This window comes from Sorex araneus, chromosome 2 (genome assembly GCF_027595985.1).
Source record: "Sorex araneus isolate mSorAra2 chromosome 2, mSorAra2.pri, whole genome shotgun sequence".
NCBI classification, from domain to species: Eukaryota; Metazoa; Chordata; class Mammalia; order Eulipotyphla; family Soricidae; genus Sorex; species Sorex araneus.
This window is the reverse complement of record NC_073303.1, coordinates 210,728,377-210,752,673: the sequence shown is the minus strand read 5'-3', so window position 1 is coordinate 210,752,673 and position 24,297 is coordinate 210,728,377. Positions and strand designations below refer to the sequence as shown.

The 24,297-nt window shown below is 37.8% G+C and overlaps 1 protein-coding gene across 1 annotated transcript in view; it reads right to left on the bottom strand.

Moving 5' to 3' along the window:
* The window catches only part of UNC13C (unc-13 homolog C), a 473,794-nt gene that overhangs the window by 388,942 nt on the left and 60,555 nt on the right, over nt 1-24,297 (bottom strand). Inside the window, exons 2-3 of the mRNA XM_055126062.1 lie at nt 13,204-13,226; nt 12,541-12,605 (exon numbers count right to left, since the gene is read on the bottom strand). Of these exons, the coding sequence (XP_054982037.1) occupies nt 12,541-12,605; nt 13,204-13,226 (88 nt within the window). The remainder of the gene's footprint in view (nt 1-12,540; nt 12,606-13,203; nt 13,227-24,297) is intronic.

Below are 24,297 nucleotides of genomic sequence, written 5' to 3'. Positions count from 1 at the left end.
TGGAATATGCCACAGGTAGCTTGCCAGGCTCTGCCGTGCAGGCGGGATACTCTCGGTAGTTTGCAGGACTCTCTGAGAGGGATGGAGGACTCGAACCCGGGTTGGCTGCGTGCAAGGCAAACACCCTACCCACTATGCTATCGCTCTAGTCCTGGTTCTAACAGCAAGCTTATAATATTTAAAAATGTAGTGCGGTTTAACCAAACCTTTAACTTTAAAATGAGTAAGGCATGAATAATAGCACGTCAGAAACCTGCTGTTCTGTTAGCAGTGATCATTCAAGTGTTCAATCATACTGCTCAATATTCTATGAGAAAAATATCTAAATTATTTAGCCTCATGCAATATATTAATTTATTTTAATATATTTAAAACATTCAATTTGTGCTTTATGGAAAATACAATGATCCATTTCAGTGCCCCTCTTTTTATTTCTATGTTAGATATACTCCATTGTCCTATCAATTATATTTTAGAAAGTAACTAGGTTTATGAACCATGGTGCTCATTATAATTGCCATCTTATCTAGTGGGGAAATTTTCAGTATTTTTTGACTAATAGCTGGTAATTTTCTAATGCAAGTTATTATTCTGCTCAATGTAATAGATGATACTTTCCATAGCTACTGAGTTGGCACTGCTTTAAAACTGACTACTTGAATGTTGCCTTCATAATGAATGTATCAGTGATTTTAATTTGCTGTTGCTCAATCTCATAAAATATCTAGAAGACACTGGAAGATTAAGTTTGATTCTGTTTGCTGTATCCTTGAAGATTCATTGATTTTTTTAAAAATTAATTTAAGCCAAGCTAGAGATTTGGAGACCATGCATGATTAAAGGTCTTGTTTTAAATAACTGAAAATGTATAGTAATAAATAAAAGTTCAATAACTAAATTGTGTACCAAAAAAAAAGGTTTTAGAAAAATAGGATTCTACATAGCACTCTTTTCTCCAACAAAGTGAACCTCCTCTAATTTCTTAATATTTTCCTGAGATTGTAATAACCCCAGTAACTGCTATGTTACTGAGATGGATTACCTTTCTAGCCTCTGAATCAGAAAAGAGTTTAACTTGAGAGGTATTTTAACTTTTTAACTGAAAACCCGTAGTGAGAAAAGAAAAATCTTCAATTGTGTCCTGGAAGATGGGAGATAAAAGAACCAATGTGGATACATCGTAGTACCTATATAATTTAGGGGTGGGGTGGGGTGGAGATCTCAGTGGCTAAATGAAAAAAATAACTACTTTTACTAAAATGGAAGTAGACATAGCAAATAGAAGTTACTAGAATGCACTGATTTGAGATTCCTTTAAAGTGAATCTCAATGACTATGTTAGTGTCCTAAGTCACTGGGTAAAGGCAGTTCTTGAGTGGGGTCAAAATCGGTGTTTTTCTAAAAATAAAAGCAAAGGAAGTCTCCTTCTAAGCCGCTGACCTATGTTGTGTACAATTATGGACTACTCTAGTGCTTGGAACAGGCTAGGGAATTTCTGACTGAATTGTAGCTATGATTTCCTTTTCAAAAATGTAGTCATTTGAGGCTGGAGAAATAGCACAGAGGGTAGGGCGTTCGATTCCCAGCATACCATATGGTCCCCTGAGCACTGCCATGGGTGATTCCTGAGTGCAGAGGCAGGAGTAACCCCTGTTCATTGCCAGGTGTGACTCCCCCTGCAAAAAAAAAAACCAAAAATGTTTTTTTCTACATCTTGTTGCTATGGACAGTCATATGCAACCTCTGGAACACAAATGCAAAACTTAAGAATAAATGCTAATAAATAAAGGAATAAATGCAAATCTTAGAAATTTGCTTTTATTATTAGAATCACTTAGAAAAGTGATTCATTGCAATAAGTATAAATTTGGGGGTTTTAATCCTGTCTGAAATTAAGGGTTACATGGAAGTTCAATTACATTCAGTAACAGAAGAAAACAAAGTAACTTGGAAGAAATTATTTCTATGGTCTGTCTTCTGAGTATATAATATTACCGTCTGTTAGACATCAGTGTGTATGTATGTATGCATGTATGTGCGTGTGTGTAAAGCTGAATCTATTTTATAATTTATCAGATGACTTAAAGCCTATACAGCATCCCAGATTGCTGTGGGTGATACTCAAGTGTCTTTCTACATTTATAGTGTATTGTTGAGTCGAGAAATGCAAAGCCACAAGATCAGGCTATAAAATAGAAAATGGAAAAGTTGTGAAACTTTAATTCTCTAATTTTAGTGCATTAAAATCAGTATACAACTGTACAAATCCTTCTGCAGAATTTTATGAATTTTTCCCACTGTATATACAAATAGAGCCTAACAAAATATACGTGTAATCCACCAAAAGGGAGTGGAGCTCAGAGGTCTGATGGTGGCTCAGTTACTAAATCAATCAGCTTCTTAGCATCAAGCTACGAATTTAATCTCTGGTGCTGCTCACACTTCCCAGACACAATCCTAGTTACTCTATCCTTGGATCCCAGGTGCCAAACACACAGAGTTTCTGATGCCCCACACACAGACAGACAGCTGTGGACACTGCATTTGAGACAGACAAGCCCCAGTGAGCACAGCCACTAAATCATGTAAGAACACCACACTGAAACGGGACCCACCAGTGAGCGCTACATCCAGAATGAGCATGAATATCACAGCTAAAGGAGTGTGAATCCTGGCAAACGTATGACAAAGGCCCCAACAAATTCATCCAGCCCCCTATCCACAGTACTATAGTCTAGTATTTGAGTACCATACCCAGATGTGTGACAGCTGGTCCCAGTAACAACAGGAAGTGAGGGGGTTAAAATTAATGAGTTAATTTTTAAAACCATGAGCTAGAGTGATAGCACAGTGGTAGGGCGTTTGCGTTGCACGCAGCCGACCCGGTTTTGATTCCTCCATCCCTCTCGGAGAGCCTGGCAAGTAACCAAGAGTATCCCACCTACACGGCAGAGACTGGCAAGCTCCCTGTGGTGTATTTGAAATGCCAAAAACAGTAACAACAGCTCTTACCATGGAGACGTTACTGGTGCCCACTCAAGCAAATCGATGAGCAACAGGATGACAGTGACTGTAATGGAGTTTATAAATGCAATTAAATATTAAATTATAGTTAGTAATTTCGACCTTCCGGCCACAGATCTTCTGCCAGTTTTGTATCCAAGCACAAAAGTCCGTGTCCGTCTTGTAGCACCACATATTAAAGGTGTCACCTGGTGGTTCGTGTCTGGGGCTAGTACCAATATGTATCCCACGACTTACTAAATAAAAATATAGCACATTCTCCCTGAATAATTCCAAAAGAAGTCTAGTGAAGCATTCCTCTGACCCTAGATGAGAGAAATGATTATGAGCGGAAGGTCATTTAAAGAAGCAATTCTTGGTTTTTGTTGGAACTTTGATTTTCACAGAAAGCTACTGTCTTGAAAAATCAGTTCTCTACCTTTCCCGTGGTTTTCAGAAAGGTGGTGATCTTACTGTTGGCCCATTTCCCGAATGAAGAGATTTGGTGTCTAAACCAATATTTCATAGTACTCTGCCATGTTGAAGGAATGTGCAGGCAACATGCTGAGAGCATTAGGTATAGTCAGGAGACTGTGAACAGGTTGGGACACAGACTCTTCTCATGTGAATTCTTTCAGAAAACTCATAAAATTACCCTTGAGGGGCTGGAGCAATAGCACAGCGGGTAGGGCATTTGCCTTGCACGCGGCCGACCCGGGTTCGATTCCCAGCATCCCATATGGTCCCCTGAGCACAGCCAGGGGTAATTCCTGAGTGCAGAGCCAGGAGCAATCCCTGTGCATTGCCGGGTGTGACCCAAAAAGCAAAAAATAAATAAATAAATTAATTAATTAATTAAAATAAAATTACCCTTGAACATTTCTGGGTGTGTCCCCCAAACCAAAACCAGCCAAACGAAAAAAACTAAGATATAAAAAGAAACAAAGGAAAGAACGTGGCATCGTGATAAATGTATAGCCAAAGTACGAAAAAACCCTCCTTTTATTTTCATGTAGCACCTTAGTGACAGTGAGTTGATTTTTGTTTTGTTTTGTTGTTATGTTGGGGGTGTGGAGGAGGAACTCCTTTTAAAATTCACAGTATTGATCTTGATGCCACAATCCACAGAGAAGCGGCAGGCATTCTGGTGAGCAACGCAGCCCGGACAATGCTCCGGACCCGAATCGGGGCCAGCAACACTGGGGGGTCGGAGGGAGGAGGTGCCGCCAGCACACCTTCTCCAGATGGAACCCTGGCGCCACTGAGCAGCAACTAACACGGCTCCAGGATTCGGGACTGGTACAGATCCGAGCATTAGCGGCCGCGCGACCTTTTCTAACACCTGAAAACATACAATCTTTGAATGGAAAACTAATTATCAAATGCCTCCTAATTAGGGTTATCTTGTTTGGGGATATAACTCCCACAACAATAGTGAGTTTTGTGTTGAAATATGGAACGTAATCAAGGTGAAGAGAAAATAAAGTGAGGTTCATCAGTTATACAGTTGGGGTGGGGGGCGGGGGGTATACCGGGGATTTTGGTGGTGGAATATTGGCACTGGTGAAGGGATGGTGTTTGAATACGGTATAACTGAGACATAAACCTGAGAACTCTGTAACTTTCCACATGGTGATAAAATTTTTTAAAAAATAAAAATTAAAAAATAAATAAATAAAAAAAAAAATAAAAAAAAATAAAATAAAATTCACAGTATTTCATTCTATATCTCATTCCGGAGTGATAGTGCAGCAGTAGGGCATTTGCCTTGCACTCGACCGACCCGGGTTCGATTCCTTCGCCCCTCTCAGAGAGCCTGGCAAGCTACTGAGAGTATCTCGCCCACATGGCAGAGCCTGGCAAGCTACCCATGGCATATTCAACATGCCAAAAACAGTAACAAACAAGTCTCAAAATGGAGACATCACTGGTGCCTGCTCGAGCAAATCGATGAGCAACTGGATAACAGTGACAGTGACAGTTCAAACAGTGTTATTTTAAAAGTAGACCTGAAGTTATATAGAATTAATTCTGACAAGAGATTGCTACTATAAAACAAAAGTAATTTATAAATGAAGGTATAAAATAAACAAAGTACCTTTATAAACTTAATAGAAGGAAATCTAAGTGAAAAAGGGCCTGTGCTAGACTTGTAAAATCAACTTGGAGACTAAAAATCTTATTAAATTTTCAACTTAGCTAATATACTCTACTGGAGTGATGTAAACTATGCAGAGAAACTAGAATATGTAAAAGAAAGATAACATAAAAGAGAGATAAATATAAATATAAAAGGATAATCAAATCTACATAGCAAAGATCAACTCCTAACTTTGAAGGAAACATTACACTAAAATACAATTAAACATTAAGAAATAAGTACAAAAGACTATGTCTTAGAAAATTATTTTTTAACTGTGTACTTTAGAAGTAATGTGGAAGATATTGATGAAGGAAAATCAAATAAACTAGTATGCCACTGCCTAGGAAAATGTTATGAAGAACTAAAGATAGCTTAAACAAAAATCACCTAAAAAAAAGATAATGACTGAGTTGCCGTGTAGTAATGAATTATTAAAGTAGATCATGTTTATCTTATAAGAATTAGTATGTCTTATACTAATTAATCATCCTTCATTCATGTTCATTTTTTACCTAAATCTATAGAGAACTCATTTGTATCAATTGCCCTGGAAGAAAATAGAACACTCAGAAAAAGTAAATAAATAAGTAAACTTGGAAGTCAAATAAAAGCAAAATATTCCTTTTCCCCAAAAATCATTAACTACTACCTTGATTAAAATGAATTTTGTTGGTCCACAGGAAGAAAACATCCAACCTCATCAGAAAATGGGGCAATGAAATGAATAGAAATTTTCTCAAAGAAGAAATACAAATGGCCAAAAGACACATGAAACAATGCTCCTCATCACTAATCATCAGGGAGACGCAGATCAAAACAACAATGAGATACCATCTCACACCACAGAGACTGGCCCACATCCCATAGAACAAAAACAACTGGTGTTGGCGTGGATGTGGGGAGAAAGGGACTCTCCTTCACTGCTCCTGGGAATGACGACTGGTTCCTCCCTTTTGGAAAACAGTATGGACACTTCCCCCCAAATTAGAAATTTGGCTCCCATTTGACTCAGCAATACCACTTCTGGGAATATATCCTGGAGAGGCAAAAAAGTATAGTAGAAATGACATCTGCATTTATATGTTCATTGCAGCACTGTTTAGAATAGCCAGAATCTGGAAAAAACACAAGTACCCAAGAACAGATGACTGGTTAAATAAACTTTGGTACATTACATCTACACAATGGAAAATTATGCAAGCTGTTAGAAAAGATGAAGTCATGAAATTCACATATAGGTGGATCAACATAGAAAGCATCATGTTAAGTGAAATGAGTCAAAAAAAGAGGGACAGACATAGAAAGATTGCACTCATTTGTGGAATATAAAGTAACAGAATGGGAAACTAACACCCAAGAATAGTGGAGATAAGTACCAGGAGGATTACTCCACAGTTTAGAAGCCGGCCTCACATGCTGGGAGAAAAGGCAGCTCAGATAGAGAAGGAACCACCAAATAAAGGGTGCTAGGAGGGCCCATTCGGGATGGGAGATGCGGGCTGAAAGTAGACTATAGACCGAACATGAGGGCCACTTAATACCTCTACTGCAAACCCTAACACCCAAAAGGAGAGAGAGCAAAAGGGAATGCCCTGCCACAGAGGCAAGGTGGGGTGAAGGGGACGGACAGGGTTGGAGTTGTGGAAGGGATGCTGGGACCATTGGTGGTGGAAAATGGGCTCTCGTGGAGGGATGAGCACTTGATCACTGTATGACTAAAATGCATGCATGAAAGTTTGTAAGTCTGCAACTGTACCTCACAGTGATTCACTAATAAAATTCTTTTAAGAAAATGAATTCTGTTAGGTGAAGGCTTTTATTTAAAAAATATGTTCAGAGCATATAGGAATTTTTGTGTAAAATAAACCATTTTTTCATAGGATACAGGAACGCTTTTGTAAAATAAACCTGGGCATAGGAGGAAAGAAAAATTATTATCTTGAATACAAAAAAGGTTCTTCATAAGTAAATCTCAAAAGAGACCAACAAGTGCAGAGATTCTTTTGAACCCAGTGTGAGGCTATAGTCGGGAGCACCCCAGAGTGGGATTAGTCAACCCAGTGCTCACCAGAGTCCCTACTGCCGAAAGCTTCACACTCCACAATTTCTGCCTGTTCCCAGCCAGGCCTCATCCAGAAATTAATCTGTTGAAAAAACTCAGTTATGTGGGTTTTGTGACCGAAATCTCCAGACTTTCAGAGTCAGGTTATGGGTTACCTCTTCCCATTACTCTGTACTTCCAGAGCCCCTGGCGACCCCACACATGCCCCAAAGTAGCCAACCAGTTAAAAATTTAACTCCAGCTGTATCACCACGTTAAAAATTTTGAAGATCCTAAAGTGACATCTCAAACTCTCCAACATTGATAAACCAGGAGTAGCACACCAGGTTGAATGGAATGGAATGTGGAAGGCAACCAATCTCAATGAGCAAAATACACAGATGACTTAACCTGCAACAGTGCCTCATACACGGACTTAATGATTCCATGGTGAGATACAATAATCTTCACTAACTTTCTTCTAAGGAAACATCTTTGATCATTCTGTTGGCAAGTTTATTACAAGCAATATAAAATAAATTGTTGAGGACCTGCTATGGAGGTGGGCTTTAGGGGTGGTTGGGAAAATTGGAAACAATGGTGGAGACAAGGTGTAATGGTGGTGGCACTGGTGTTGGAATACTGAATGTCTGTAACAACCCATCATGAACAACTTTGTAACCCATAGCATTTATGCTAAAGTGTAAGGGTAAAATAAAATTTAGTTTTAAAAAAAGAAGCATAATAAGGGGATAACAATAGACTAAAAGCAAAAGAATCATGGTCTCTAGAATTTACCATGGCAGTGAGAGAGGTTTAAGGGATTAGGAGAATATTGAGAGGATTACATTGAGACAATGGAGGAATGAAATGAACATTTTGGTGTGGGTCGGGGGAGGGGGTGTGCAGTGTTGGAATCTTGTTTGCATAAAACCCTATCAAATTACTCTGAGCAATTACAGAGCAAATTACTCTGACTAAAATAAAATTTGAAAAATAAAAAGAATAAAATAGTCCTTAAGAGTATCTGAGTATCTGACTTATGGATAAAATAGGAAAAAATGGAACCAAAGAAATCTCCTATCAGAGAAATTCTCTGAATATCAAAAGAAATTAAGGGATTCTAAACTTAAAAATAACCTTAATGTCCATGTTGGATGGATGATTTTAGGATTTGCAAAACATCAAGAACAAGAGAGAGGTGGAGGATATGAAGAGAGTAAATGCCTAATCCTTATAGGTAAAGAGAAACATGTCAGGCTGATGGAAGAAATCTCAAATACTAACAATATTTATGTGTGTGACATAACAGGTCATTTTTTAAATGATAAAAATTCCACTATTTTAAAACTATATAAACTTATTTGTAAAAGAATTATATAAAGCTTTGGTCTATAGTTAACTTACATTCACCATTTGAATTTGATCCTACTAGTAATTGTGCAACCTTGAAAACAGGACTTTGACTATTTTATTTCCTTGAAAACTAAGTATAACCAAAATTTCCTTTTCTATTTGTCATCCTTCTGTTTCCTTCTGTTTTTTTTGTTGTTGTTCAAAATTAACCCTTGATTTTCCTCTATTTCGAATTGTTTCTCGCCTTTTACAGATGCCTATGACAGGTGCAGTAATGCTGGTAACAGCCCGGGAGGGGGGAGGGGAAGCCATCAGATTCTGAAGTTAAACTCAAGCTAGTGCAGATCCCTGAACAGGAGATGCACTTTCCTTACTGGGAGAGGAAATGAGGCTTTTGACAACTGCCCTGAAAAGATCTTGAACTGTTATGAAAGAGCAGGAGCAAAGAAGAGCATCTCTCCTAAACCACCTGTCTCCCTCTATCCCCATCACTGTCTGAGATATTTCTCAGAGTTCTGGAAAAGGAAAGATTTGTACCTTTAGAGCAATAAGAAAAAAAGTGTTTGCAAACCATATATGTAATATATATTTATATGTACTAATATATACTGATATATGTGTCAATGATATATTGAAGTATATAAGCCTTGAAATATTCCTCATCAGGAAAAAATGAAATTCTGGCTACATATGTTTATAAACGAACAATTAAAGTCATGTGAAATCAAAGAACCAAAGGACTATTATCACAGCAGGTAGGGCATTTGCCTTGCATGCGGCCGACCCGGGTTCGATTCCTCCGTCCCTCTCGGAGAGTCCAGCGAGCTACCGAGAATATCTCATCTGCACAGCAGAGCCTGGCAAGCTCCCTGTGGCGTATTCTATATGCCAAAAACAGTAACAACAAGTCTCACAATGGAGACATTACTGGTGCCCAGTCAAGCAAGTCGATGAACAATGGGATGACAGTGTTACAGTGCTAAAAGTTTTTCATGAGCTGGAAATAAAATACTGTGTGTAGGACACCTGCCCCTACACAGCCAACCCACAAAGCATATTGATGTTGCTACTGGGATGACTCACCACTTAATTTTCCAGCAATACTTGAAGGAATTGCACAAAGAGCATAAGAAATGAGATACCAGTATCACTCAGTTCATTATTTGCTTCAGAGTACATAGACTATTCTTTCATTGACACTTAGGAAGGGCAGAAGAAATGTGGATGTGGTTTAGTTCTGAATTCCTAAGAGAGAATCTGAATTGATTAGAAGCAAAGTGCTCAGTGGCACTAATATGAAGGAGTAATGGCTCCCTATTTCAAAAGTCTGCATCAGTCTTGGCTTTCCCAGCATTATAGTATTTACGGTATTTCTGAGAAATATGGTAATATTGCATTTATTTAAAAGAAATAAAAATGTCAAAAGTCAAAAATTTTTGAAACAGGTTGTGAGTAAAGGCTTATATTTAAAATATGGCCTCCAATTCTTCAAAAAGAAATAAATCTTCAAATTAAAATCAATTTGCTTAATAACTGGAAATCATCACCCTTTTCTCACACAACATAGTTAAAAAATCCCTGGGGAAGTCTTTGAAATAGGCAATATCTGGAAAATGATGTGGACTAAAGCAATAGCACAGCGGGTAGGGCGCTTGTCTTGCACATGGCTGACCCGGGTTCAATTCCTCCTTTCCTGTTGAAGAGCCCGGCAAGCTACCCGTGGCATATCAAATATGCCAAAAACAGTAACAAGTCTCACAACGGAGATGTTACTGGTGCCCACTTGAGCAAATCCATGAACAATGGGTCAACAGTGTTACAGTACAGATGTGGAAGGGATATATTACAAGAAAAATATTGACACAGATTAGGTTTGTGGTTTGTTGCTTTGACAGTGATAAAAGTCCATATTCAAATATAAATTAGGAAAGCAAGTTAGTATGAACCATCACAGCTGGAGGTGTTTTGGGAACTATACAATCATAAAGTCATATAAGTATACAGATCATGCATAAACATATTTCTTAAATTATAATCATCTATACTATAATCTAAGATAGCCATTTTTATTTTATCAAGTTATAATTAACTTAGTAAACACAAAGAGATACAATATTGTGGGAAGAAGAGAGTATTTGCTACCTAAATGTTCTATCAATACCCCATGATGATTATTTATCACAACTTGTTTTATAACATTGAAAACATTGTTACATAACAATAAGAATTAGAAATAATTTCTCACATGTAATATTTTGAAATATATAGACATAAAAGAACACCCTAATTATTTTTATTTGGGAAAATTAAAATAGTGTTATTTTCTTAGAAATTTAAACTTGAGATCTGATACTTTTACTTATTTTTAATTTAAAATAAGTAACATGTGGAAGGACATATGTAACAAGAAATGCACTTAAAAGAATAATGTGATTACTGAAATTATTTCTTTGCCTGTAAAAAATGTAAAATAAGTCCAATTTCTATGTTACTTATACAGAAATGCTATAAGAATTTTATAGCGAGTAGGCTGTTTGCTTGCATTTGGCTGACTTGGGTCAGCATTCCATATGGTCCCCTGAATCCCACCCAGGGTGATTCTTGAGCACAAAATGAGGAGTAAGCCCTGAGCACCACCAGGTGTGGCCCACCCAAAAACAAACAAAACCTAATATCAGTATATCTATATAGATGTTTTTATACTTATAAAGATTTTTTCCACAAATTACACTCCAAAAATCAATTAAGTTTAATTAAAACATCCTTTACAAAACTGATATCTAGAAATAGTCTCGGGTAGTTCACTAGTAGAATGAACAATAGTATGTAAGGTTTTTAAAGACCTTTGCCACTTAGAAAATGAAGTGGAAAGTTTATCAAGTAATTTTTAAATGGTAAAAGAAAGTTAAAATAACCCATAAATCACTAATATGACAAAGCATAGTGATTCAGATCACAGACTCTGGAATTAAACTGTGTTTGGATGTTGACTGTTTCACTTACTAGGTTTTTATAAAGAGAAAAAAATGGAGAGTAGGGAGGGGAGAAGGCCACATTCTTTGGTTCTCAGAAAGATTCCTGGTTCTGTGTTTTTGGGGTTGTGGGTGAGGGGGTGGCGGTAGGTGGGGAGGGGGGAGGTATGTTCAGTTTCAGGGATTGAACTGTGGTCTATGGCATTGAAGGAAAGAACCTTAAACCCTGAACTATCTCTCTGACCCCAAAAGGAACAAATTTAAATTGCCTTATGTACAGGTTTCAACATTTACAATATGGAGATAAAAACAGTACTTACCTCACACGGCCACAGAAAAGATGAAATGAATCATTATATATTAAATAACTGTATAGTACTGCTATAATATCAGTATTTGCTGACTATTTATTTACATATAGCGTAAATAAATGTTAATCCAGAAACACACAATACAAATACATATATACTTATTCTATATGAACATCACTGTATAGACAAACGATCAGGAAAGTTCTTATAAAAACAGAAGCAACACTGATACTAATGTCTAAAGATGCGCATTAAAGACAATCCTTTGCTCTTTACTTGAGTATTTTATATCAACAATGCAATTCATACATTATTTTGTAGCTAAATTTTAAGTATTTTCTACTGTCATTAAATGTAAATATGAAAACAATGAGATGAGACTGAAATTAACATACTGCTAATAGAAAAATTTTCAAGCACATATCATCAAGTGTAAACAGAAAAAGACATAATATTAATTGCATTATATGAACTGTTAATGTAAAATTATTTTATTTAATCTGTGTATGGAATAATTCTAATGACTAATTTAGTAAGTGAGATATACATGCATACACTAAAAAACTGTAAAATCTACTTTATTGTGAATGAAAGAAAGCAACAGGGGGACTAGCTAATTACTCCATTATGCAACATTCTGCATACAAAATACATATGTTGGGAACTCAGCCAATGCCGAATTAAATGATTGAGAAAGGTTATGAATGTACTTACCCACCAAATGCCTGGAGCGCAGCAAATTTGGAAGCATCCAAATCATTTCCGCTTACTATTCGAGCCTTAAGTGAGAAAGAGGAAACAAAAGAAAACAAAAGCAAATAGTTGTTTTTTTTTTGTTAGCATACCCCAGTTGTGTTTCTCTGGGACACAGGTCAACTGCACTAGACACGTAACACCTACAAGGACAGATGCTAAAAGCAGGGTCAGCTCCAAGTCAAAGCTGCTATGCTTTGGTGCGTGGAAGTTTTGATATAAGCTGTCAGCATTGAAACCAAAGCACTGGCGAACATTCAGGAAGTATACCAGACTCCCAAATTCTATTTTTCCCCCATAAAATTGTGTATGTGCAGTGAAGATCATGAATTAGTCAGGAGGTGATGATTAGCCAGACTTAAGAACAGATGCTGAGCTTGACAGAAGCAGACCCCCTAGGTGGGCAACTATAAGCTAAAAAGAGCACAGCAGGAAGGTGTGACTCCCTTCATAAATGCAACATACAGGGCACACCAGAGGACAATCAAAGAATGGAAAGCTGGCATAACATGCACATTTCACAACCGAAGCAGAAAAAACCAAAACAGGTCTAACATGTCACAAACAAACATGTACAAAAGACAAGGTCCCTCAGGAGGGGAGAGAAAAAATAGGATTGAAAACCTTTTCATCCATAGCATTGTTGTCTGAAAGAGAATCAGGAGAAGAAGGGGTAAGGGTTAGATGGAGTACTTGGCAAATATTTCAACATATACACACATAATGCTACTATTACATTGCTTAAAAATCCTAAGAAGAATACTATTTCAAGTCCCAATGGCAAAAAAAAGAAAAAACAGGAATGGTTGCTATTTCACCTTAAGATCTGGAAAATGGTCCATAATGTTTCTAAAGTATAAACAGATGATTACAGAATTTAATGAAAGGTAATGTGCCATTTACATAAAAGAATATAATTCAGAAGTCCTGGGCTCCAGCTGAATTAGTCCACTTATTAAATGTAAGGGGTAAACTACAAGATTCTTGTCTAGAGTACACCCAATTCTGATCACCCATTGAATAAAGATAGTCTTATTAAAGTCAATTATTTTTCATCACAGAGCATGACCCTCAAACAAAACAAAACAAAATTTAAGTCCTCAACTTGAGCTACTAGTGTCGTTAAAATAGTTTGACTTTTCACTTATTGGTGCACTTAGTGTATTATTCGTTTATGCAATAAATAGTTTTTTTTAATCAATCATTAACAAGTCATTTCACTCATTTTGGCATCTTTGTTTTGCCCTGCTATATTCTTCCCTTTGAAACTTCAAAAATATAGTTGTAATCCACTACTTTCCTTTTCTGAAATTCACCAGTTACCCCTACACGCATGGGAGAAAATCAGATCCATACGTACTGCAGATTCACAGTTCATTAGTCTTTTTTTTGTTTTTCTTTTGGGATCACACCCAGCATTGCACAGGGGTTACTCCTGGCTCATGCACTCAGGAATTACTCCTGGCGGTGCTCGGGGAACCATATGGGATGCTGGAAATCAAACTCGGGTCGGCCGAGTGTAAGGCGCTACCCGCTGTGCTATCATTCCAGCCACCAGTTGATTAGTCTTTATTCACACCCTATACTGGCTACTATTAAACTCCTGCCATTTCAGACCAATATCCTGCTCTTGAAATCTATGTGCCCTTGCACTTTTAGTGTTTTATCCCTAAAGCAAGTGGCCTCTACATCTAACTAATTCTCAATCTCTGAAACTCATTTCAAAATACAATAATCTCTTTACTTTATGCTTAAGACACTGCAGAATCTTCTTAACTAATTCTCATCCTTTGCTACTTTCTTATCTCTGATTTCCTGAAAAAATAAATTCCTTGAGAAAAATCGAATTTAATGTTTTTATTCTATAGTCTGGTAAAATAAATGTATTTCTAGATTCCTAAATAATAATAAATGACCCACAAATATTTGTTGAACATTGAATATATAATCAAATATAACCTAGATAACTTCATGTGATTATCAAAAAGATTGGAAAAAAACAGAATTATCATTTCATTATTTTATGTGGAAGATGAATCATTTTCCCACAGATAAATTTAATAGATAAAATTATTACAACTTTGAACCATCTTAAATTTGTGTTTAACTGCATTAGCAAGTGAAACATATGAAACTTTTTATAGAATGATTATGAGGGATCTTGGAAACATTACAGTTTGTGAAACACTTGCCTTACCTGACTGCTTTGATGCATCTGACATAGGTCAATCACTGGCACCCCATAAGTTTCCCCAGGAATAAGCCTTGAAAACTATCAGGTGTGGCCCAAAATCCAATATGTGTGTGTGTGTGTGTGTGAGAAGGATAAAAATAAAAAGACAAAAGAGTCACGAGGCCAGTCTAAACATAAAAATGAAACAGCTAAAATATTATGGTTTGGACAAAATAAGCATTGAAGGTTAATGAAATATAAAATATAACTAGTCTATATCAACGTCACTGTCATCCTGTTGTTCATTGATTTGCTTGAGCGGGCACCAGTAACGTCTCCATCATGAGACTTTTGTTACTGTTAAAAATACCCATGCAAATATCTACAATATGAAAGCATTGGAAAAACATGCATGATCAAGCATAAAAGTGGTGATTGAAAGAGAAGTACTCTAAGTCTGAAGTTCGATAGTGTTATAATAAGGAGGTATCATGATTGACTTCCAGGACGTGAACCTGGTACTGTATGTGCCTGCTGAGCATGCTATGAGTGATCTCAGAGCACAGAACCAGGAGTCATCCACGAACACAGGCAGGTATGGCCCATCCTAACTTCCCTCAATTATGTGCCTCGATGCAATATTTTGTAACCATTAAAACAGGTTTCAAGATTGTATAAAAAGATAGAAATTGTAAATGTCTATTTGCATATGTAGGTGCATAATGTATATACATTAATTCTACATTTAGTTGTTATAGTTGGTCAAATGTTAGTTAAAACTTTTAATTACATTTTGAATATTCTCTAATAATGCTTCATCATACCTACATACACATATATACACATATATACACAGTTATAATATGTGTCTGCAAGGTCATTTTGTAGTTTAGTGAGTTAATGTCTTTAATATAGGACCATGGTTCATTCATCTATTCATAGTGAAATCCTGTGTGAGATCAAAATAAACTTTGAGTGACTTTATACCTTTACTGTCTCAAAATTTCACATGCAAGTTACTTAAAAAAAATAAACATAAAATATTTTCCTGGTGGAGGCTGGAGCTATGTATATATGTATATAATAAAGCATGTAGGGGATTTTCATTGCATGTAGTAGACTGGGAATTGATTCTTGGCATCCCATTTGATCTCCTGAACACTCAGGATTGATTCCTAAGCACAGAGCCAGGAGTCAACCCTGAGCATTACCTGGACTGGCTCAAAAGCAAACACCTTTGAGTCTGAGAGTGATGGACATTCTGTATGGCTCTGGATTTAAAACCAATGAAGTGCATTGATACAGCTGACGTTCAACAGGCCCTGCCTACGGTGTACTTCTCTATATTCTAAAAAAAGATGCTGCTTATAAGACCTTCCAGGGGCTGCAAAGGAGAACAATTCTAGACCATGACTCTGGGCAGGGTTTAAAGTTGCAATCTGTCCAGAGCTGAAAGCGGTAACAGATGCCCCCACCCTCAGTTATCTACCGTGTCATGCCTACGCTCTTGGGTTTACGGTGTCAAATGCCACATGCCCCACCTCTTCACCTTCTACCCCGGAGAGTCGTTTCCTTGACTCCCGCCCCATGCTAGTGTTTGAGCTTGTCATCATGTTTGATAGCAAGGCTTTCATCCTGTACAACAGAAAGCCCATCGTCCAAGATCAATATCAGCGCCCAAGATCTCATCAGGATCAATACTCTGCAAACTTCAATTCTATCACAAGACAGTTACGTAAGGATTTGGAAGGAAAAGTTGTCGGACTAACTCACACAGAAACTTTTAAAAGCACAAAACATAGTATCACTGTATCACTCCATTGTTCATCGATTTGCTCGAGCGGGCACCAGTAACATCTCCATTGTGAGACTTGTTAATTCACACCAACTGATGGATCAATATAAAACTCTAGAAGTTATTCCTCAAACACAGAGCTAAGTAAACTCCCTGAAAACTACCTCAAAGCAAGACTCAATGAAGCTCAATGAAATTAAGAGAGTGGCTGAATATACAATGAGAACATCAGAGTTGGAGACATAACCCAAAAGACTGGACTGCGTGTGGGGCTGGAGTGATAGCACAACAGGTAGGGGATTTGCCTTGCATTCTGCCAATGGGGTTCAATTCCCAGCATCCCATATGGTCCCCTGAGCACCATCAGGAGTAATGCCTGAGTGCAGAGCCAGGAGTAACCCCTGTGCATTGCCGGGTGTGATCCAAAAAGAAAAAAAAAAGAGTGCGTGCTCAAACCCCAGATATAATCTTTGGTGTTGCACTATCTCAAAAGCACTGCAGCAGGAGGCAGATCCCTGAGCACCAAGCTTGGAGTACCACTCAACACCACTGGATGTGACCCCTCAAAAAAAAAAAGATAATTTTAATATGAAAGAAAGAAAGGTAAAAACAGTCCATAATGAAATATTAGAGGAGGCTAGAGCAACATTACAGTGGTTAAGGATGTGTGACTGACACAGGCCCAATCCCCAGCACCCCACAGATTAGCCTAAGGCAACCAGGAGTGATCCCTGAATTGAGAGCCAGGAGTAAGCCTGAATATTCAGCTGTGCTCCCCACAAATATGTACAAATAGATACATAGAAAGATCACTGTCACTCTCACTGTCATCCCCTTGTTCATCAATTTGCTCGAGCGGGCACCAGTAACGTCTCCATTGTGAGATTTGTTGTTACTCTTTTTGGTATATCGAATATGCCACAGGTAGCTTGCCAGGCTCTGCCATGTGGGCGAGATACTCTCAGTAGCTTGCTGGGCTCTCTGAGAAGGGTGGAGGAATTGAACCTGGGTCGGCAACATGCAAGGCAAGTGCCCTACCCACTGTGCTATCGCCACATAGAAAGATATTATAATAAAAATATCATAAAACTCAATAGCAGCAAGAATGAAGGGTTGAGTAAGTAGACTAAAAGATAGGGTAGTAAAAAGTATTTCAAAAGACAAAAAAAGAGTAAATATTAAATAAATGTAATAAAAAAATGCATGTGGTGACATCAAGAAGAACCACATCATACGAGTTACCCAAGAAAAGCAGAGCAGATAGGGGCAGAAGACTTTATGAAGAAGTAATAGCTGATAATGTCCAGGTATTAGGAAAGACACAGTCATCAAGAAATAAATGCTTAAAGATGTTTAAAATATAAATTCAAACAGACTCACACAGAGATATATTAAAATTAAAGTAGCCAAAATAAAAGATAAAAATCAAATACTAATAAGGCAAGAAACGAAAATCAGAGACCACATATAAGGATCCCTCATAATACTAGTGTGTTCTCCAAAATATACTTTAAAGAGAAGAACTGTCATCCCGTTGTTCATTGATTTGCTTGAGTGGACACCAGTAACATGTCCATTGTGAGACTTGTTGTTACTGTTTTTGGCATATCGAATAAGCCACGGGTAGCTTGAGAAGAATATGGAACAAAATAGTCAGAGTGTCATTGGAAAAAAGTCAAAAATATAAATAACCCAATTTGGTTGTCTACATTTTTATATTTGAAGAAATAACAAAACATATTCTCAGACAAATGACATTTAAATCAATCATTTAAACAAATTATATCAAGCAAATGAAAACAACAGCAAGTTATCACGTGAAGAAAGCATCATATAATCTTCATTATAACTATAAAACAAAATTATTGAATAGAAACATATAGAAGGTAAAAGAAAGAAATAAAGACATTTTCCAAGGCAACTTATCTAGAAGTAAATACAGGAAAAAAAATGAAACATAAGAATAGAAATTTACAAAAGAAAGAAAAGCAAAACAAACATAAGTTTGCAGTAAGTTCACTATATCAAAATGTGAACAGTCTGAACTCAATAAGATGACAAAGCAGTTTGATGGATACAAAAGAAAACAAAAACAATATCCAGCGATGCTACAAAGGCAGGCTCTAAAAGCAGACCCAAAGTCAAGAAAGACAACCATAGTTTCTTGTTTTGATAAACACCTGCCCTCCCTGAGTCAAGGGAAAGCTTTTTCTCCTCCAGGGACTAATGTTTTCTTATAATACTATTGTCTAATATATTGGATTTCAATTTTAGACTGACATTTCAGAAACCCAATAAGCCATTGTCTGGACTCTATTAATACTAAATTACCATAACACTTCGCTCCCTTACCTAGGCAGAGTCAGTGACCTTTTGTCAGCACCAAAAAGCTCCAGAAAATAAACCTTCCCCCATGTACCTCTTAATGATCTAAAGGAGTGAAATCTCTAGTTGAGGGAGAAATGTTGTAGGCAGAGAGATAGGGGGTGCTTAGATATGAGCTTTGGGAAAATAAAACTTGAGAAGAAACTGTCCAAAGGTGTGAAGGAATAGATCAAAGGTATGAGGAAACCATCCCTTTGTGATGCAAACCCTAAGCTCTTTGAGAGAGAGAAATTTATAGTAGTCAAGATTGACCGTGGCCAAGATCTAGCAATAAGCTAAATGCCCCCCAACAGAAAGTAGATAAAGAAGCCAGGGGATGGAGTTACTATAATGGAATATTATGTCTGCTACAATATAGATATAACTTATTCTTTTTTGTTTTATTTTATTGAATCACCATGAGATAGTTACAAGCTTTCATGTTTGGGTTACAATCACACAACGATCAAACACCCATCCCTCCACCAGTGCACATTCCCCACCACCAATATCCCGGGTATAACCCCCTTTCCCACCCTCCCCCTGCCTCCATGGCAGACAATATTCCCCATATTCTCTCTACTTTTGGGTATTAAGGCTTGCAACACAGACACTGAGAGGTCATCATGTTTGGTCCATTATCTACTTTCGGCATGCATCTCCCATCCCGACTGGTTCCTCCAACCATCATTTTCTTAGTGATCCCTTCTCTATTCCACCTGCCTTCTCCCCTCCGCTCATGAAGCAGGCTTCCAGCTATGGGGCAATCCTCCTGGCCCTTGTACCTACTGTCCTTTTGTATCAGCCTCATGTGTTCTTATTCTATAAATATGGATAGAACGAGAGGGTGGGTATGCTCAGCAACTTAAGAAGGAAGAGGTCAACACAGGGTGATCTCAGACATGGTACATAAAAGGAAATAAAACAAGTGATTGTGCTGCAAGAGCACAAGTCACAGCACACACCTAGAAATCCAGGCATCTGAATTCAATCCCCAGCACTGCTTGACGCCCCTGGTACAGCCTCTGAGTATACACACCCAAGTTTGAACACCACTAAGTATCACTGGGAGTAACAGGAACCATAACAGGAAAACATTGACCAACAGAAAACAAGACATGCAGATGACAGAAGTTAGGTTACAGAGCAGAGCAGAGCAGAAGAGTCAGGGTATGGTAAGGGATACTGGCACTTCATTGGGGTGATAGTAAAGTAACCCTAAAATAGATAAGCGCTACACTCCAGTGAGTCAATGTGACATTTATCAAAAGAGAATTCCCTTAGAATTCTCTTTTCAATATGAATCTCCCACTGGGAATATTTACTATTTTCTCCAAAAATAGGATTCTGTTATTTCCTATTCATACATAAAAGCAGTGTACATGTATATATACACATATATATACATATATTCATATATATGCATATTCATATAGACATGCAGCATATATATTCACATATACTGCATGTATACATGAATACTATCTAAATAATATATGTAAATTAAAACAATAATGCATGGAATTGTCTTGAGGCAAAAGATGGAAACCAGAGATAGCCTATGATATAACCAGAGGCCTGGTGAGTTTTCATCTACCTTTACAGAGTTCCTTCTAAGTTCTAGATATTATATAACTTAATTTATATATATATATATATTTTTAAACTTAGTCTTATCTCTGTGCGCTGAGATATCAATATTTATTAGATCTAGCCAGGGTAAAGGGAGCCCTTTGGTATAAAACATTTATAGATTTAATTCTGATGTATGGCTGGAGCGATAGCATAGTGGGTAGGGCACTTGCCTTGCATGCAGCTGACATGGGTTCGATTCCTCCGCCCCTCTAGGAGAGCCCGGCAAGCTACCGAGAGTATCTCGCCCACATGGCAAGCTCCCTGTGGCATATTCGATATGCCAAAAACAGAACAAGTTTCACATTGGAGACGTTATCGGTGCCCGCTCGAGCAAATCAATGAGCAATGGGATGACAGTGACAGTGACAGTGGCAATTCTGATGTATAGGGATAGGTATTGAGACAGGATCAATATGGATTTAACTTGTAACTCAGCATTTTCTTGCTCATTTATAGTATGGGAGATTATAAAAATTTGAGTCAAAATAGCAGTGTTATATGTCAAGGATATTTGGAATATAAGAGCAAAGTGATATGGGAACACATGTATTCTATCCCTGTATTAGGAGAATACACTGAGTTGAGAAAGAATTCATGGGACACATGATTTATGAGTGCGTGCTTGTCAGTGAATGAAGATATTCTTGACAGGAGACAATTTTCAAAGGCATTGAAGCTTGAAAGAGTGTGTCAGGAACTGAAACTGGGAAGTGTGACAGTTAAGTATTATCTAATAGAGTTGAGGAGATAGCACAGGGCGCAGGTGCTTACGCATAGTCAAATCCAGTTTGATTCCCGCATTCCAAATGGGCCCCAGGCACGACCAGAAGTGAAAACTCAGCTTAGAGCCAGGAAATAAGTCCTGAACAGAGCCAGATGTGGCACAAACAAACATCAAAAAATGATGCAATCCCCCAACCTTTAAGAACAAAACGGCAACACAAAATTAGTAGGGCTTTCACCGAAGTTAAATTTGCTCACAGGATTATTGTATTAATTCATTCATTCATCAAAGTGAGAATGAATCCCCTAATTTCTAGGCTTCATTTACTGCAAAGAACTAGGGGTTTGAATGAATGTATGGTCATCCCGTTGCTCATCGATTGGCTCGTGCGGGCACCAGTAATGTCTCCATTGTGAGACTTGTTACTGTTTATATCATATAGAATACGCCACGGGTAGCTTGCCAGGCTCTGCCATGCTGGTGCGATACTCTTGGTAGCTTGCCAGGCTCTCTGAGAGGGGTGGAGGAATTGAACCCCGGTCGGCCACGTGCAAGGCAAACACCCTACTCACCGCCATCATTCTAGCCCAACTAGGGTACAACACCTAAAAATAAATGTGTCACTATTCCCCATGCAACTTTAATGAAGAGCCCATATCATAGGAGCTATACATGGAAAGTGAAAACACTTATTGAACCTACCTGGATGAAATAGAAAGTCAATTTGTGTAATATACTCATATTTGTGTGCAAAGTGAAAATTACTTGGGAGAATGGAGAAGTTATGTGGATGTTTTACATGTACCCCTAGAAAGACATAAAAATACTTGCCCTAGAAAAATGGAAACATGAGTACCAAGAGCTAATACAACAATTATGGCACATGCCTGGCATGCAACCAACCTGGTCTGACCCCTCGCAATGCTTGGGTCACTAGATGAGCTCTAGAGATTCTTATTCAGTTTCTCTAGATTCAGCTCCAGAGATCCTGAGCACTGCTGGGTAGTTTGACAATCCCAGTGGAAATTATAAAATATATAACACAATTAAAATTAAATATATACAAATAGGCATACATACAGAAACATATGGGGGTAAATCTTATGCAAAAAGGGGAGAGTAGCAGTCTTTTCTTGTTTTTTGCTTTTTGGATCACACCCAGCAATGCTCAGGGGTTACTCCTGGCTCTACACTCAGGGATTACTCCTGGCAGTGCTCAGGAGAACATATGGATGCTGGGAATTGAACCCGGGTCGGAGGCATGCAAGGCAAATGCCCTACCCACTGTACTATTGCTCCAGCCTCAGAGAGTAGCAGTCTTAATAAACTTAAAATAAATAAACTGAAACTAAACAGCAGTCTTAATAAACTGAAACTAAAACAGAAAATATGCTGGAGATGTCACACAGGGACTACACTGCTCGCTTTGACACTCCTAGTCAGGCTCTTGATTTCGCCCACCTTTTCTAAACTGCACAGTAATCGTAGGTGGACTGGTAGTTTTACTGCTACTTTTTAAAAGAGGAGTGAAAACTCAAGCCACAACAATTAAGGAGAAAAATTTAAAAAATATAATAGTAGGAAACTCATCGAACCCAAGCATAGCTGAGTTGGCAGAGCAACTGCCTTGCAGATGTGAGATCAAGAGTTTGATCCTTGCTGGAGAGATAAAGACATGCATGCAGTCGACCTGGTTTCAACCAATCCATGGCATCCCATTTGGTCCCCTGTACACCATCAGGACTACCGAGCACAGAACCAGGAGTAAGCCGTAAGCCCTGAACGCATCCGGGTGTGACCCAGAAACAAAAATACAAAAAAACCCCTAAAACGACAATAAACAATTTGATCCCAGAAAGTCCCATATACTGAGTGCAAGCCCAGCAGTAATCATTGTCATCTGTCTGCTGTCACAACAAAATGTGACTACAAATGAAAAAGTATTTAACATTAAGCTACTACCACAACTAAGTCTGTGACCTCGAGTCATCACAGAAAGCAACAACAACAACAACAAAATGCAAGGGAATACGAATGAAAAGTAAAATCAATTAAAAGGAATTTAACTGGAAAAGTATGAAACAATCTCTATTTAGAAGTGGCACTACAATATACATAGAAGATCCTAAAGACGTCACCAAAAATCATTTGGCAGTAAACCAATACAGTAAGGAGGCAGCTCGCAAAACCTATCCATAAACATCTATCGCATCTGAGTGTAAATAACAAATTAGGATTGAAATCACTAAGACTATTCCAACGACAATTATATCAAAATGAATCAAGTACCTAGTGTTCAGCGTACCAAAAGGAGGTGGAAAACTTATTTATGGAAACTATGTCACTATTAGAAGGATTAGAAGAAAAGGAAGTATAAAAACTATTCTATGCTAATCTAATGGAAAATTTTAATTTCATTACAATGAATATTCTATCAAAAGCAGTGTACTGATTCAGTGTAATCCCTATCAAAATTCAATTAATTTAAGGATACAGACAAATACAATTAACATTTTTAAGGAACCACAAAACTTTCTGAGTAACCAAAGAAATTCTGGGAAGCGGGGGGGTGGATGGGAGGTATCACATTTTCTAGTTATACATCACAGACAGAGAAATCAAAATATTGTGGTAATGGAATCAAAACAGCAATATAGACCAATGGAAGAAAACTGATAGCCCAGTATTAAATGCTCAGGTATATGAATAGTTAATTTACTGCTATAGCACTGTCATCCTGTTGTTCATCCATTTGCTCGAGTGGGCATCAGTAATGTCTCCATTGTGAGACTCATTGTTACTGTTTTTGGCATATCAAACTGTGTGGCTGTTGTCAAGGGCAGGCGACGGAAGGAAGAAGGCCAAACTAGTTGCTCAATCAGTTTATTTCATTCTCTCTCTCTGCATCTCTCCTGGCTCTGGATCTCTCTCTGGATCTCTGGATCTGGCCCCCCAACCCACTCTTACAGCCTAGTTAAATCCCCCCAGCATGAGGGGGTTGGGGTGTACACATAGGTGTGGTCACCA